A 15,922-nucleotide genomic window follows, 5' to 3' on the forward strand; every position below is an offset into this window, starting at 1 on the left:
ATAGAGGGCACAGATTGCATGGAGCACTGGGTGTGGTGCAAAAATAATGAATACTGTTATGCTGAAAATAAATAAAAAATAAATTAATTAATAAAAAAATACATTGAAGCCATCTGAGTAAAAAAAAAAAGAAATAATATTATCATCTAAGATACGTATTTTTCCTTTTTTTTGTAAGATATATATTTTTCCTTTAACTTATATGGTGATTGAGGTTTTTCACCATATGGGTGAAAAATTTCTGTCACTTTGCACAATCAAAAAATGGAGTTTATTTTCCTCTGCTCTTGAATCTGGTCTGGTCTTGTAACTACTTTAATATGCACTGGACATGATCAGGGCTGGGACTAGGACAGGATGAGAGAGGCACCAGCCACGGTCCAAAATTGAAGGGGCTCCAAAACTTCAGTAATCAAAATAAATAATATAATTTTTTATTCTAATGTAATATTATTTTTAAAAAGATCAAAATTAGTGCAGAAAAAAAAATACGACGGAAAGACAAGACCTTGGGACTCTATGGCAAGAGAGAAAGGTCTAACCATTTCAGCTTCCCAGCTAAGTCTGGTCTTCCAGCCACTGTCCCTGAAACACCAGGTATGTAAATGAGCCATGTTCGACGTTCTAGCCTGTTTGAACTGCAGGGCGACCGCAGAGCCTGCTGTGATCATGGGGAGAAGTGGCACCTAGCGAATACACACAGTGATTGATAATAAAACGGTGCAGGGTTTAAGCCACTAAGTCTTGCAGTGTTCTGTAAGGCAGCAATATGTAACTGAAACAGACATAAATGATCACGGTCCGACTCTTAAATCAAAAGAAAGGATACTTTTAGGTGTGAAATGTCTGCAGTTCTTTATATGAATAGCAATGCAGCCAACCTAAAATAATCAAAGTAAAACACAGCCAATGAGCTTTTAAAAGTTAACTTTCCTTGCATTTTATTCTATACCAAACTATATATTTTTAAAAGCTCCACTTTGCTAATTCTTTTCTTAAAAATAGTGTTTCCCATTAGAAATATCTCCTTGAGGGAAAACACCAGAAAAAAGAAATACAGAAGAAAAATAGGCAGGATTTATTCAAAGTAAAACTAAAATGAATAAGAATACAAAGCAAAAAAAAAAAAAAAGCATTATTAACTTAAATCCAACCATCACTCTTTGAATCACTGTTATTTTATAGTAGGTGAGCATTGACAAAGTGTAGCATCCTGCATATAATAATAAAAAATATGCCTTCATTCATGTCTTTTTTATCCAGTATCCTAAAACCACTCTATTCATTTAACAATCGTTCATCCAATACAATGTCCCAAGGACTGCGAAATATTCATTCTCTCTTGTAAAAGTATTTCCAAATGATAAAGAAAATTATAGCTCCTGTTTAAGCATAAAATCAAATAAAAAATGAATACAGGAATATCTGAATACTGATTTGCATTATCACCCAAATATATTTAGCCATGTTTGGTCTTAAAAACCAAGTAAAAACAACAGCAATATTATATTAAACACTATGAAGCAAAATAAATGGCCCAATAGTATTTTTAAATGTAAGTAAATAATTTTAAAGATTTGGTTTTAAAATAATACAGAAAAAGAAATTAGCATCCAGAGGTCCTGGGTCACTCAGTCATTAAGCATCTGCCTTCAGCTCAGGTCATGGTCTCAGGGTCCTGGGATCCAGCCCCTCATTGGGCTCCCTGCTTGGCAGGAGGCCTGCTTCTCCCTCTCCCACTCCCCCTGCTTGTGTTCCCTCTCTCTCTCTGTGTCTCTCTCTGTCAAATAAATAGAATCTTAAAAAGAAAGAAAGAAAGAAAAAGAAAGAAAGAAAGAAAGAAAGAAATCAATCAGCATCCAGTATTTAATTAAAAGACTATGGCATGTGAATGATGAAATCCTAAGAAGAAAGTACTGTGGTCTACTGCTTACAGAAACTTTGATATGAAATGTTATGTTAAAGGGAAGTTTCCAAGTTTTCAAATGCAAATGCATGTAATGCATATTACATGATCTAGGCAGGATTTTAAATGGTCCTGTCATAGGTGATCCCATGAATCATAATTTCTTAAACCTGGAATTATATGTGAGGAGGGTAAAACACGGAAGTATAACTACAAGGTTATATTGCATAATGTTACACATTAACATTCTGTGCCTTGGGCAACTACCCCAACTTTCCTTATATTTCAGCAGCTCTTTATACTTTAATATCATCGATCCATATAAAATAAAAAAGAAAAATTTCTATTCAAATATATTCTAATTTAAACTCAATTAGCCAACATATAGTGAGCACATCATTAGTTTCAGAGGTAGAGTTCAGTGACTCAACAGTGGCATTTAACACCCAGTGCTCATCCCATCACGTGCCCTCCTTAACGCCCATCACCCAGTTACCCCATCTCCCCCCACCTCCCCTCCAGCAACCCTTAGTTTGTTTCCTAGAGTTAAGAGTCTCTCAAGGTTTTCCAAATACAGAAAAATATTTAACACTTAAAAAGATAATGATGACCATTCCCAGGCTATGGGGGACAAATGTTGCCACAGACTCTGAGCCCCATCTGTGGCCCAAAGCTATAACCGTGTCACCAACCCCCAACATGCACGTACAATAGGAAAACAACTAGAAAGGTGTTTGCAAAAGCACTTTCGGCAGCCAATTTGAAGACAGGATTTTTCACATGTTTTCTGAAAAAGGGCTCTGACTAGCAGAAAGAGGAACAGTGGGTTGCGATGTAGTTGTCATCGCAGACACACTACAAGCCTTGCCAAATACCTCAGAACGAATCACAGAACTTTCAGAGAGAAAGTCATGTGACAAATCGTACACTGAGTGGAGCTATCACATGCCAAACGCCTGTCAAAAACTTCCAGCTGACTTTTAAAAGAAGGTTGTTAATGTCTAGCGATATGTAATTCAACTAAGGAAAATATAAACTACGAAGTCAGGAAGTGTGAATGAAATCAAAGAATCAGTTCTGAAGGAAGGAAGGTGCCTCACTCAGGAGCACTGGTGATGGAGATCAGTCTGTCAACACAGCGGCATGCATAATAGCTTACAGCCAAAAGTGATTTCAAGTTATTTCTTTTTCTTTTTTTTAAAGATTTTATTTATTTATTTATTTATTTGTTTGTTTATCTATCTATCAGAGAGAGAGAGAAGGAGCACACACAAGTAGGCAGAGTGGCAGGCAGAGGCAGAGAGAGAAGCAGGCTCCCCGCTGAACAGAGCCTGATGTGGGACTCGATTCCAGGACCCTGGGATCATGACCTGAGCCGAAGGCAGTGGCTTAACCGACTGAGCCACCCAGGTGTCCTGAAAACTTTTTCTAATTTTAGATTCAAACAGTGACTTTTTTTTTTTTAAAGATTTTATTTACTTATTTGTCAGAGAGAGAGTGAGAGCGAGCACAGGCAGACAGAGTGGAAGGCAGAGGCAGAGGGAGAAGCAGGCTCCCTGCGGAGCAAGGAGCCTGATGTGGGACTTGATCCCAAGACGCTGGGATCATGACCTGAGCCAAAGGCAGCTGCTTAACCAACTGAGCCACCCAGGCGTCCCTCAAACAGTGACTTTGACCGTGATGTTTCATACATCACTATATAATTACATGGATAAATGCGCACTGTGCTTGTTTTGTAAAAACAAAACATATGCATGAATACAGTTTTACTTTTCCCCCAAAAAATCATGGTGTTGAATTCATCATATATTTTTTAATCAAGAAAATGTATAGTATATGATAGGATCTAGAGCAGAAGGCCACGGGAAACTCTCTCCCTTCATACCCATTAACTGTTCTAATGATGCTCAGGAAGAAAGATAACTGTAAAAGAATACCACAACATTTAATAGTTCTCAATGTACACAGAGTCTCATGTCCCATACTCCGTAGCACCCAAAAGAAAAACAGAGATTTTTCTGGTTCTCAGCCTAGTTCTCAGTTGGTCCTACCTGTGTGTTTGGGTGTATGTGTCTGATTCATGAGTATGTCTGCTTTTGTACCTGGAACTTGAAGGAAAGATGTGAGGTCAATTTTTAAATCATAGCTCAAAGCCTCCAAAATCTGACAATAAATATAGTCACCGAACCAGCACAATAAAAATACTGAATCTTGGGCCCCATGCCCAGATTCCAAGTTAGCAGATCTTAGGTGGGGACTGAGAATCAGTGATTTTAAAATGTATCCCAGATGATTCTGATGTAGTGAGACTTTGGGAACCCCTATATAGAAACAATTTTTTCCCCTGTGAATCAAAATGTCTTCCTTAATTTCAGTGATTACAGAATGCTTTTCTAACTTGATGAAAAAATGAACAATTCACAAATGTCATCAGAGAGAACCATTTTCTATATATACTTTTTGATTATCAAATAATAAATAATAACTAGTCTTCACATAAAATAAGAAATAACTTGTACAAGTTTGTGGAGGCAAGTTTCACATACCACGTCCCCAAATGGTACCAAAGTCGGAACTTCAGGTGTTATTTCCGGTTCTTTAATTTCAGACCCCTTAAGAGTTATTCTCAGCATCTACAATGTAAATAAATTAACATTAGACTTTAGAAGGCAAAGAAGAAATAGATAAAAGTTCATTTCAACAAATACAAGTATCCACTAAGTAACAGGTATTATTCTAGGCAGTAGGATATTAGTATGAGTAGAAATATCATTCCTACCCTCAATTAGTTTATCAATAAGTTAACAGAGAAACAAAATGTAAACAATTAAATATAAAATAATTCAGGGAATCATGAGAGAGGAGAGAAGGCATAGTACCATGAATAATGAGCTCTGCTTGCTAACTAAAAATGACCGCCATTACCACATTTTAATCTTAACCTGGCGTGGACTAAAAACTATATCACACAGATGGCAGTGATCCTGCTCGCAAGTTATTCCAATATTCGTTCAGTTGATTAGCCTTGGAAGGAACTGCAATTTAATACTTTGGAACAGTAGGTAAAAGGGAATGGAGCAATGGACAAATGGCTTTTGGTTTTGAGTTGTGTCCTTTCTCCCGGAGTCACTTCACTAACAGATATTTGTGAGCTGGTCTTTAACTTTGTTTTTAAAGGCTCTGGTCACCACATACGATGACTAGCTTTTAAAAATTACAAGACACTTCAGTATAGACTGTAAAGGGAGGAGAAGGAGAAAGGAGGTAATGGAGGGGAGGGGAGGGGAATATGGAAAACACCGATGGCAAATCTAGCTTGAAAAGAAGAATTTATTTAGCCCCAACCTTTGCTAACTTGGATCAACATGGCCTGACTTATAAACGTTAACTTCCCAGGAATCTGTTGTTTTGTGTCTTTGCAAGAATCAACTGTTCCTATTGTTGACATATATAATAAATCCTCAATTATGTTAAAAATTTTTGCTTCCAAGTATATAACAAACACTGTAGCTTACTGAAAAAAATTGTTGTATATATGTTGGGTCATTTTGCTAGTACTGCTGCATCTTATTGGCTTGATGGGTCTTATACATATTTTTATATATTTGTATAACTCGTAGTTTAAGGTAACTGAGTGACAATTACTGTATTGTCACAAAAACACCAAACTGAGGTATATTATATGTGAATTCAGTGTGGACCCTCCTGCTTTCTAATGTTATGATAACCTTATTATGAAGTCTACTTTGAATGTGCATTTTAACAAATACAAAATAATTGGGGGAAAATCTTTTGGAACATACGTGCTTGATTTCTCCTTAGCTATGCGGCAAAATACCAGCCCCAACCTCAGGTCACTACCTTTTTACTTGCCTTTCCTTACCTGGGCAGAGTTCTCTTCAGCGGCAACAAGAGCAAAACAACTCTTTGCCAAAATTCTGTTAGAATCTTGAACAAAAGTTCTAAAGACCAGTCTCATAAGGCCTACTTAGACCACCTAGAATTTCTCCTGAACCCGCAGAGAATTTTTACTTCACTTAATTCCACTAAGCCTTTCATCTCTGTCACTTTTGGCCCCACTCCAAATAAAAGTACCTCATGGCACGTCTTTTAATTAAAAGTCGATATATTCACTTACGTTGTTCTGCACTTCTTCCCCTAATGACCTTTTGTACCTACTCTCCTCCATTCCAGTTTTATTTGGAAACCCACTAGCCTACACGCTTAGCTTTTCCAGTATATTCCTACTTCCTTAGTCCTAAAAGAAACCTCACTGACTTTAATGAACATTTACTATGTGCCGGCACAGCTGTGTGCTGGGCACTGTAATGGCCCCACCCTGCAGTGTTCTTGCCCTTGAGAAATTCAGTCTGGTGTTGAAAACAGAGAGGTGAAAAAAAAATTATCGTTTCTCTATCAGATAAACGATGACTGAAAAAGAGACTTTTATCTTTACTTTTTTTTTTATCCAACCCAGATTTCCTACATGGGAAAAAGAATAATGTATTTGATTGTTCAGATATCCCCATTCATTCTGCAAACTAAAAGTACCGGGAATTATTAACTCTAAATGATATTTTTTAAATCTTCTTTTCCCCGCCTAACTCAGGAGCGATGACTCTTTTTCATCCTCTGTGGTTCTGTCTGTCTGAAACAAGGACACTCACAACAGGGCCCAGGGATTATCCCCTAGATAGTGGAAGTAAATGTTAGAATTTAACAATTTTCTCTAACAAATAGGAAAGTGAGCACATATATCTATAAGCGTAGACAAATTCTGATGAAAAGTGTGAGTTTTATACTCAAAGAGGTCACACCACACCTTCATGAGTCCAGGGTAGTGCATTTGCTAGTTAGGTGGGTAACTACCTTAAGCAGATATTCAGTGTGCTTTACAAATAGATGAGGACTGAGCATAAAAAATTTCCTGGCAAAATATTTTTAAAAGTTGGCAAACAAAGATATACTATGTACATTGTTCTTATAAAAAGACAAGTGTTCTAAATTTGCTAACATTTTCTGGGATAACAAATAACTATCAGCAGTATGTAAACTAACAAATATTTAAAAATGAATATTTCTTTTATTTTTGGCTACTATGAAACTATCTTTTTTTTTTTTTTTAATTTATTTGACAGACAGAGATCACAAGTAGGCAGAGACAGGCAGAGAGAGAGAAGGAAGCAGGCTCCCCACAGCAGAGAGCCCGACGCGGGGCTCGATCCCAGGACCCGGAGACCATGACCCTAGCCGAAGGCAGAGGCTTAACCCACTGAGCCACCCAGGCACCCCTGAAACTATCTTTTTATTATGTTCAGTTGGCCACTGTATATAGCACGCCATTAGTTTCTGATGGTGTTGGGTGATTCATAAGTTAGGTATAACACCCCGTGCTTATCATAACACGTGCCCTCCTTAGTACCCATCACCTTGTTATCCCTGCCCCCGCCCCCTCCCCTCTGAAACCCTCCATTTGTTTTCCAGAGTCCAGAGTCTCTTACAGTTCAATTCCCTCTCTGAGTTCTCCCCCTTCAGTTTTCCCTCCTTTTCCCTATGGTCCTCCGTGCTATTGCTTATGTTATACATATGACTGAAACCATAAGATCACTGTCTTTCTCTGCTTGACTTACTTCACTTAGTATAATCCCCTCCAGCTAAAATAGATATTTCTTAATCTGTCTTTTCAGAGTAAAGTAATGACATTTTAATGAGTGTGAAAATAACTTTTTTGAAATGAACTCATATTAAGATAAGAATATTTTGTGAAAACTACTAGAAATATTTTCATCCAATGTTATTTTCTGTGTGTGCAAATGTGCTATGATCACCTACAAGCTTGGAGTATCACACTTTAACAACTTAGAAACCATTTCCTCATCTGTTTAAAAATCTCACAAAGGAAAGGTTTCGGCAGATTAGGAGACCATTTTTCCTTTCAAATATAAAAACATGCAACACCTTCCAATTAGTTTGCCAGAACTAATTACTTAGAAAAGATGAAATCTTACGGATAAAATCTGACTGAAAACTTTGCAAAGTAGAGTAGAAATGAAAAATGAGAAATGCGGTTTTACTAATAAGTGCAACCAGGGTGCACCTCTTCCATTTGAAATTTCAAATACGGAAAGTATCTTTTTCAAATACAATGGCATTAAAAACCATATGCCGAAGTAATAAATTTGCCTTAGAATGAGACCTTCAAATTACTACATCACAAATATTAAATCACACTTTTCAAAAACAGTAGTGCTTATTGAACTCTGTACCACTAAGAACAACATGGAAATCATTTTTTTGAAATAATGCTTATCATTTTTAATTTTTTGTATATTGTAGAATTTATATAGCAAATTAAAGTACATTTAAGTAATGTATAAATAAATATACAAACATTGGTGACAGATGTTCATATGTTTTTTACTGATAAGACAGTGCAATCAAAGCAATTTTTGGAGACTACTTCTAGGGAGTCATAGCTAAAGGCCTATCATATGTCTCACTTTCCTCAATCTGCCTTTCTGGAGGCTGTAAGCTGCCAGTTCCCATGCATATCCCACCTAGGCCCAGTCTGCTTAGAATGAAGCAGGTTACCTTCCCCATTTCAGAACATGCTGCCTTCATTCTGAGATGGAGGTAGGACTTCCACAATAGTTTCCAGTTTAGACTCGTTACCAGAAATCCTGAGATAAAACTGATATTAATTTCTCATTTGTTAGTCCACTTTTTAGCAAATACTAATGGCCACAATCCTGGAGCAAAAGAGGAGCAGGAGGTAAGATTCCAGTACCAAGTCCCACCCAGGATGCCTATAAAGTATCTTATAAACCTGTGGCAGATAAGGGGAGTGAGGAGAAAGTGTTAGGGAGGGAGGTGATGATAACTCAAGTGAGCTTGAAGAGGAAAAAATTAAGAACTAGAGGGAGAGAAGCCTAGACAGAATAAGTAAGTGTAAAAGGATAAAGAAGAGAGCCATAGTTTAATTACATTATTATATTTATATAATACACATATAACATATATATGTGAATTATACTGAGATACACATACTTAGGTATAGTAAGTATATATACTTACATGGAAATATATAAATACTATTATATACATGTTTATATTGTACTTTTATAGTTATATATGTAAATATTATTGCTTCATTATATACACATACACAGATAGCTATCAAATAACATGAATTTGAACTGTGTGGGTTCACTTATATGTGACTTTTTTCCAATAAATATATGTATAGTAATATAAATGTATTTTCATTTCCTTGTGATTTTCTTAACATTTTCTTTACTTTAGTGTAAGAATATAGTATATAATACATACAGCATACAAAATATGTGTTAATCAACTATGACATCAGTAAAGCTTCCAGTGAACAGTAAACATTAGTTCCAAATTTTAAAGGGAATCAAAAGTTATGCATGGATTTTCAACTGCATGGAGGTTAGTGTCCCTGACCCTCATGTTGTTCAAGAGTCAACTTTAAATAATTCAGCTCCTCAAATTGCACTATAAATTCAATGCAACCAAAATGAAAGTCCCAAAAAGTTTTCTTACTGGAATTGATGAGATTTTCCAAAAATTAATATGGAAATGGAAAAACCAAGAATAGCTGAGATCATCTTGAAGAAGAAAAACAAAATGAAGTATTTAAAAATTGAAGAAATAAGAACATTTTTTCTTAACATTTTTGCTGTCTGAAGACATTAGCAAAAGCATAGATAAATACACCAGAAGAAACTGATTAGAGTCTAGAAATAGGCCCCAACACAGGCACTGCACCTGTGATAAAGTTGGTAATGCAGAATAGTAGAGAAAAAACACTCTAAGGTAGGTCAAGTGAAAATTACCATGCCAATAAAAAAAAAGAAGAAGAAGAAGAGGAAAAAGGTGAGAGAGAGAAAAAAGAAAAGAAAACATGACTTATAAACTCACACCATATACACAAAAATCAGTTACAGGTGAATTGTTGATCTCAGTGTCAAAGGAAAAAAAAATAACAAGATAATACATGGTGAAATATTTCCATGAGGTTGGAGTAGATTTCCAAAACAGAACACAAAGATTAATAAGCAATAACCATAAGGAAAAAGTTTTATACAGTAAACTCCCTTAAATTTAATAACTTCTGCTTATCAAAAGATGTCATACATATTTGGAAGAAAATATTTACAACATATGTATGGCATAAGTGACAAAGAGCCCATAACTAGAATATATATATATATAAAAAACTAGAATATATATATATATATATATATATATATATAAAATTATACAAATTAATAAGAAAAAGGTCAAGAGTTCAAGAGAAAAATGAGAAAGAAACTTCAATAGGTACCTCACAAAAGAGGATATGTAATGGCTAGTAAACATTTGGAAAGGAACTCACCCTTATTAGTCATCCAGGGAAAAAAAGTTAACACCACAAAAAGATAGAACCATTCTCTTACACCGTACACAAAGATAAACTCAAAATGGATAAAAGACCTCAACGTGAGACAGGAATCCATCAGAATCCTAGAGGAGAACATCGGCAGTAATCTCTTCGATATCAGCCACAGCAACTTCTTTCAAGATATGTCTCCAAAGGCAAAGGAAACAAAAGTGAAAATAAAATTTTGGGACTTCATCAAAATCAAAAGCTTCTGCACAGCAAAGGAAACAGTCAAGAAAACAAAGAGGCAACCCATGGAATGGGAGAAGATATTTGCAAATGACAGTACAGACAAAAGGTTGATATCCAGGATCTATAAAGAACTCCTCAAACTCAACACACACAAAACAGGCAATCATATCAAAAAATGGGCAAAAGATATGAACACACACTTCTCCAATGAAGACATACAAATGGCTATCAGACACATGAAAAAATGTTCATCATCAGTAGCCCTCAGGGAGATTCAAATTAAAACCACATTGAGATATCACCTTACACCAATTAGAATGGCCAAAATTAGCAAGACAGGAAACATGTGTCGGAGAGGATGTGGAGAAAGGGGAACCCTCTTGCATTCCTGTTGGTGGGATGCAAGTTGGTGCGGCCTCTTTGGAGAACAGTGTGGAGATTCCTCAAGAAATTAAAAATAGAACTTCCTTATGACCCTGCCATTGCACTCCTGGGTATTTACCCCAAAGATACAGATGTAGTGAAAAGAAGGGCCATCTGTACCCCAATGTTTATAGCAGCAATGGCCATGGTCGCCAAACTGTGGAAAGAACCAAGATGCCCTTCAATGGACGAATGGATAAGGAAGATGTGGTCCATACACACTATGGAGTATTATGCCTCCATCAGAAAGGATGAATACCCAACTTTTGTAGTAACATGGATGGGACTGGAAGAGATTATGCTGAGTGAAATAGGTCAAGCAGAGAGAGTCAATTATCATATGGTTTCACTTATTTGTGGAGCATAACAAATAGCATGGAGGACATGGGGAGTTAGAGAGGAGAAGGGAGTTGGGGGAAATTGGAAGGGGAGGTGAACCATGAGAGACTATGGACTCTGAAAAACAATCTGAGGGGTTTGAAGTGGTGAGGGGGTGGGAGATTGGGGTACCAGGTGGTGGGTATTATAGAGAGCATGGATTGCATGGAGCACTGGGTGTGCTGCAAAAATAATCATACTGTTATGCTGAAAATAAATAAAAAATAAATTAAAAAAAAAAGATAGAATAACATATTTCCCAGAGAGTTAAAAATAGAGACACCAACAATATCAAGTGGCAAGGATGTGGGGTCACAAATTTAATACACTGCCAGTAAGAATATAAATTGGTCTAGCTTCTTTGAAAAACTGTTTAGTATTATGTATTGAATTTGAGTATATATATAATTATGACCCAGAAATTCCATTACTAGATATGTCCTCAACAGCATACCTCTACCTCTCTTTTTTAAAAGATTTTACTTACTTATTTGACAGAGAGAGAGAGACAGAGACAGAGACAGAGAGAATGCTTGAGCAGAGGGAGGAGCAGAAGGAGAAGCAGGCTCCCTGTTTCAGGGAGTCCGATGCGAGGTTTGATCCCAGGACCCCAGGAGCATGCCCTGGGCCAAAAGCAGATTTTAACTGACTGAGTCACCCAGGCACCCCTCTACCTCTCTCTTATAAAGGCATTTGTGATTACTTTGAGGTCCTAACTCAGATAATCCAGGATGATCTCCCCAACTCAAAATCCTAAAGTTCATCTTATCTCCAAAGCTCATTGTCATTTAAGGCATATAAACTACTACAGCTATAAATAATTTTATGCTAACAAATAAGACAATTTAGGTGAAATGGAAAAATTCCTAGAAAGACACAAATTACCAAAACCAACTCAAGAAAAAAGAATATCTGAAAGACCTATAACAAGAAACTGAATTAGTAACTAAAACTTCCTAAAAAGAAAAACTCAGGCCCAGACCCTTTCACTGGTGAATTCTACCAAACACTTGAAAAAATTGTAACAATCTTTCACAAACTCAGGGAAAAAAAGAGGGAGTGTGGGGAGGAAGAGGAAGGAACACTCCCCAAGATATTTTATGAGGTCAAAATTATGTTCATACCAAAGCCAGACAGATAATGCAAGAAGAGAAAACAATAGGTCAAAATCCCTCAAGAATGAGGCAAAAATCCTTAACAAATTATGAGTAAACAAAATCCAGCAACATATAAAGAGGACCATACACCATGACAAAGTGGGATTTTTCCATCTGAATATTAATTAATGTAATAAGCCATATTAATAAACATGTACAATAAAGAACAAAAATCACATGATTTCATTTCAAGAGATGCAGAAAACATATTTGATAAAATCTAAAATTCATTCTTAATAAAAACTCTGAACAGACTAGAAATAGAAAGGAACTTACCTAACATCACACTCCATGGTAAAAGACTAAATGCTTTTCCCCTATGGTTGGTAAGGCAAGTATTCACTCCTACTAATGCTAATCAGCATTGTACTTAGGTTATATCCAGAGTAGTCAGACAAGAAAAAGAAACAAAAAGCATCCACATTTGAGAGAAAGTAGTAAAATTGCTCTTTATATAGAGGCATTACAGTCTCATATATAGAAAGCCTAAAGAAATCCACAAACACCAAAAGAAATTACTAGAACTAGTAAATAAGCTCAATGAAATATCAGGATACAAGAATAAAATGCAAAAAAAAAATATTTTGTATTTCTATATAATAACAATGAAAACAAGTACATATGAAATAGCACCAAAATAACAAGAGCCTTAAAAATAAATTTAACGGAAGAAATGTAGTAAATTTAACAGAAGCAGCATGATAAAATAATAAACCTAACAGAACAAAAAACATTAAGACTTGCACAACAAAACATTTCTGAGTGCAATTAAAGACCGAAATACATGGCAAATATTACATGTTCACAGATGGAAAGATTCAATACTGTTAACATATCAATTCCCAATAAAATACATAAACCACTAGTTAACTTAATCAAGAAAAACGAATAAAACACAATTAAGACCTTCCAGTCCATGACCGTAATACGGGAAGACCCTGAACTCACTTCCTCCACAGAACACACCAAATTATACCTATTAATAGAACAATTCCTCCTGAAGAAAACCTGAAGGCTAATTGAAAATCAAAGATAGATAAGTGGGAGAAGAGCAAGAGAAACAGAGATGTGGCAACAAGGGGAGCCCCACAACCTGATACTGTGAATGGCAGTGGGAAGGGATAATACTGAGGAACTGGGAACAGATTCCTCCATCCTTGCGCAAAAACAAACAAACAAACAAACAAACAAAAACCTACAGTTTAAAAGAGCAACTAAGAGACAACAAAGCCTAGACCAGAACAGTGTTCAGACACGATAATGGGGAGATTCAGTTGTCACAGCAAGCTTGCAAGCTAAGCAAGCCCAGGATCCACAAGACCACACCAGCCCCTAATGCACTAGGGCATGGAAATAAAAACAACAACACAAACAAACAAACAAAAACAGGGTTTAAATAGGCCAAGGAACTGGAAATGCTCTCTCCCCTTCCACCTTAGAAGCACAGACCAGAACAGGATCTGGCTCACAGTGAGCTCATAAGCTCAGTGAACCTAGAGTCTATAATACTACACCAGCCTCTGTGGTGCTGGGGCACAGAAAATAAGCTACATGTATAAATTTTATTTAAAAATTATATTTTTAAGTTTTCTAAGTTTTTAAATTTTTAAAATTTGCCTTGTTTTTTAATTCTTTGGAGGCTTTATTTTCCCTTCCTCCTCTCCTCTTCTCCCCTCCTCCCCTCCCCTGTCCTACTTCCCTTCCATTCTTCCCTCCTCCTCCTTCTTCTTCCCATAAAAAGCCACCATTTCAACCAGTAACTTGCATCTGCTGCCACAGCTCCAGCCAGCCAGCAACAGGCACCAAGTACACACAGTCTACACAGAGGATACCATACACATAAACAGTCCTTCAGGTTTAGGAGAAGTTGTCTTTCTGCCTAATCCTTTCAAACAAACACAGAAAGTCAAGCAAAATTGGGAGACAGAAAAATATACTTCAAAAGAAAGAATAGGGAAAAACTTCAGGAAAAAAAAAAAACCTAAATGAAACAAAGATAAGCAGTATGCCTGCTAAAGAATTTAAGTAATGATTGTAAACTTATTCACTGGAGTGGAACAAAGAGGGAACTCAGTAGTCTGTCAATACAGAGATAGAAAATATTGAAAAGAACCAATCAGTGTTAAAATTACCATAAATGAAATGAAAAACATACTAGAGGGAGTTGACAATAGATTAGAATGTATCGGTGATCTGGAAGAAAAGGTAATGGAAAGCACAAAAGCTGAACAGTAAAAAGAAAACAGAACTTTTTAAAAAAACTGACAACAGATTAAGAGATCTCTTGGACAACATGAAGTGAACAAACATAGGAGTCCTAAAAGAATAGGAGAGAAAGGTATAAAAAAAGTTACTAGAGGAAATAATAACAGAAAACTTCCCTAACCTGGAGATGGAAATAGACATCCAAATCCAAGAAACACAGAGTCCCAAACAATGTAAACCCAAGGAAGTCCACAATATGGCACATAATACTTAAAATGTCAAATGCTGGTGAAAATAGTGGAATCGGAGGATCCCAGTCCCACACACACATCTAGATAATACCCATATCAGTGTAACTAACCCAAAAAATGAAGTGAAGACTGGCGGATCAAGCTCTCCACAGTTAATTGTAGAGAGGAGGCTACATCAAAAAAAATGGTAGGAAGGGGAGAGACACAGTCAGGAACCAAACTGACCTTCAAGACTGACTGCAGGAGGGAGGGACACTGCAGGCATAGAGAAGGAGGAGAAGCAAGCCCCATACTAGGTACCCCAGGCATGGGGGACCTGCACTGGGAAGATGGATCCCCATAGCATTTGAAAAGTTAAAAAGTTAAGGGGGCTTAACTTTGTAAGTTTTTAAAAACCAGTAGGGCTAAACACCAGGAACATTAAAAATGAGCAGGCTTGGCTCTTCAAAAACCAAAGGGCTATAGAAAACTGGGTCCTTGGCATTAAAAAGACAGCATGACAAAAACCCTGCTAAGTTACACACAGAAGCAGAAGTTTCTGAGGCACCAGAGGTATACAGGAAGATGTCTTTGCTGTTCTCAGAGTCTTCACAGAAAGGATAAGTTCCTTTGTAAAACCTATCTAAGAACAAAGGAGCTGGCTAGTACCATTTCTTTCTCCTGCCCATCAGTCTAGAGTCACTGAAACTTGTGGAAAGGAGCCTAAACACTTTGTATGTTTCCATTAACTTTTTTTTTTAATTTTTTATTTTTTATAAACATATTTTTATCCCCAGGGGTACAGGTTTGTGAATCGCCAGGTTTACACACTTCACAGCACTCACCAAAGCACATACCCTCCCCAATGTCCATAACCCCACCCCCCTTCTCTCATCCCCCCCTCCCCCCAGCAACCCTCAGTTTGTTTTGTGAGATTAAGAGTCACTTATGATTTGTCTCCCTCCCAATCCCATCTTGTTTCATTGAT

The 15,922-nt window shown here is 36.6% G+C and overlaps 1 protein-coding gene across 1 annotated transcript in view; it reads right to left on the reverse strand.

The window, feature by feature from the left end:
* Window positions 1-15,922, reverse strand: part of C2CD6 (C2 calcium dependent domain containing 6) — a 66,401-nt gene that overhangs the window by 32,838 nt on the left and 17,641 nt on the right. The window contains 2 exon segments of the mRNA XM_059392635.1: window positions 764-881; window positions 4,453-4,539. Coding sequence (XP_059248618.1) covers window positions 764-881; window positions 4,453-4,539 — 205 coding nt within the window.

Source organism: Mustela nigripes, chromosome 3 (genome assembly GCF_022355385.1).
Source record: "Mustela nigripes isolate SB6536 chromosome 3, MUSNIG.SB6536, whole genome shotgun sequence".
Classification (NCBI taxonomy): domain Eukaryota; kingdom Metazoa; phylum Chordata; class Mammalia; order Carnivora; family Mustelidae; genus Mustela; species Mustela nigripes.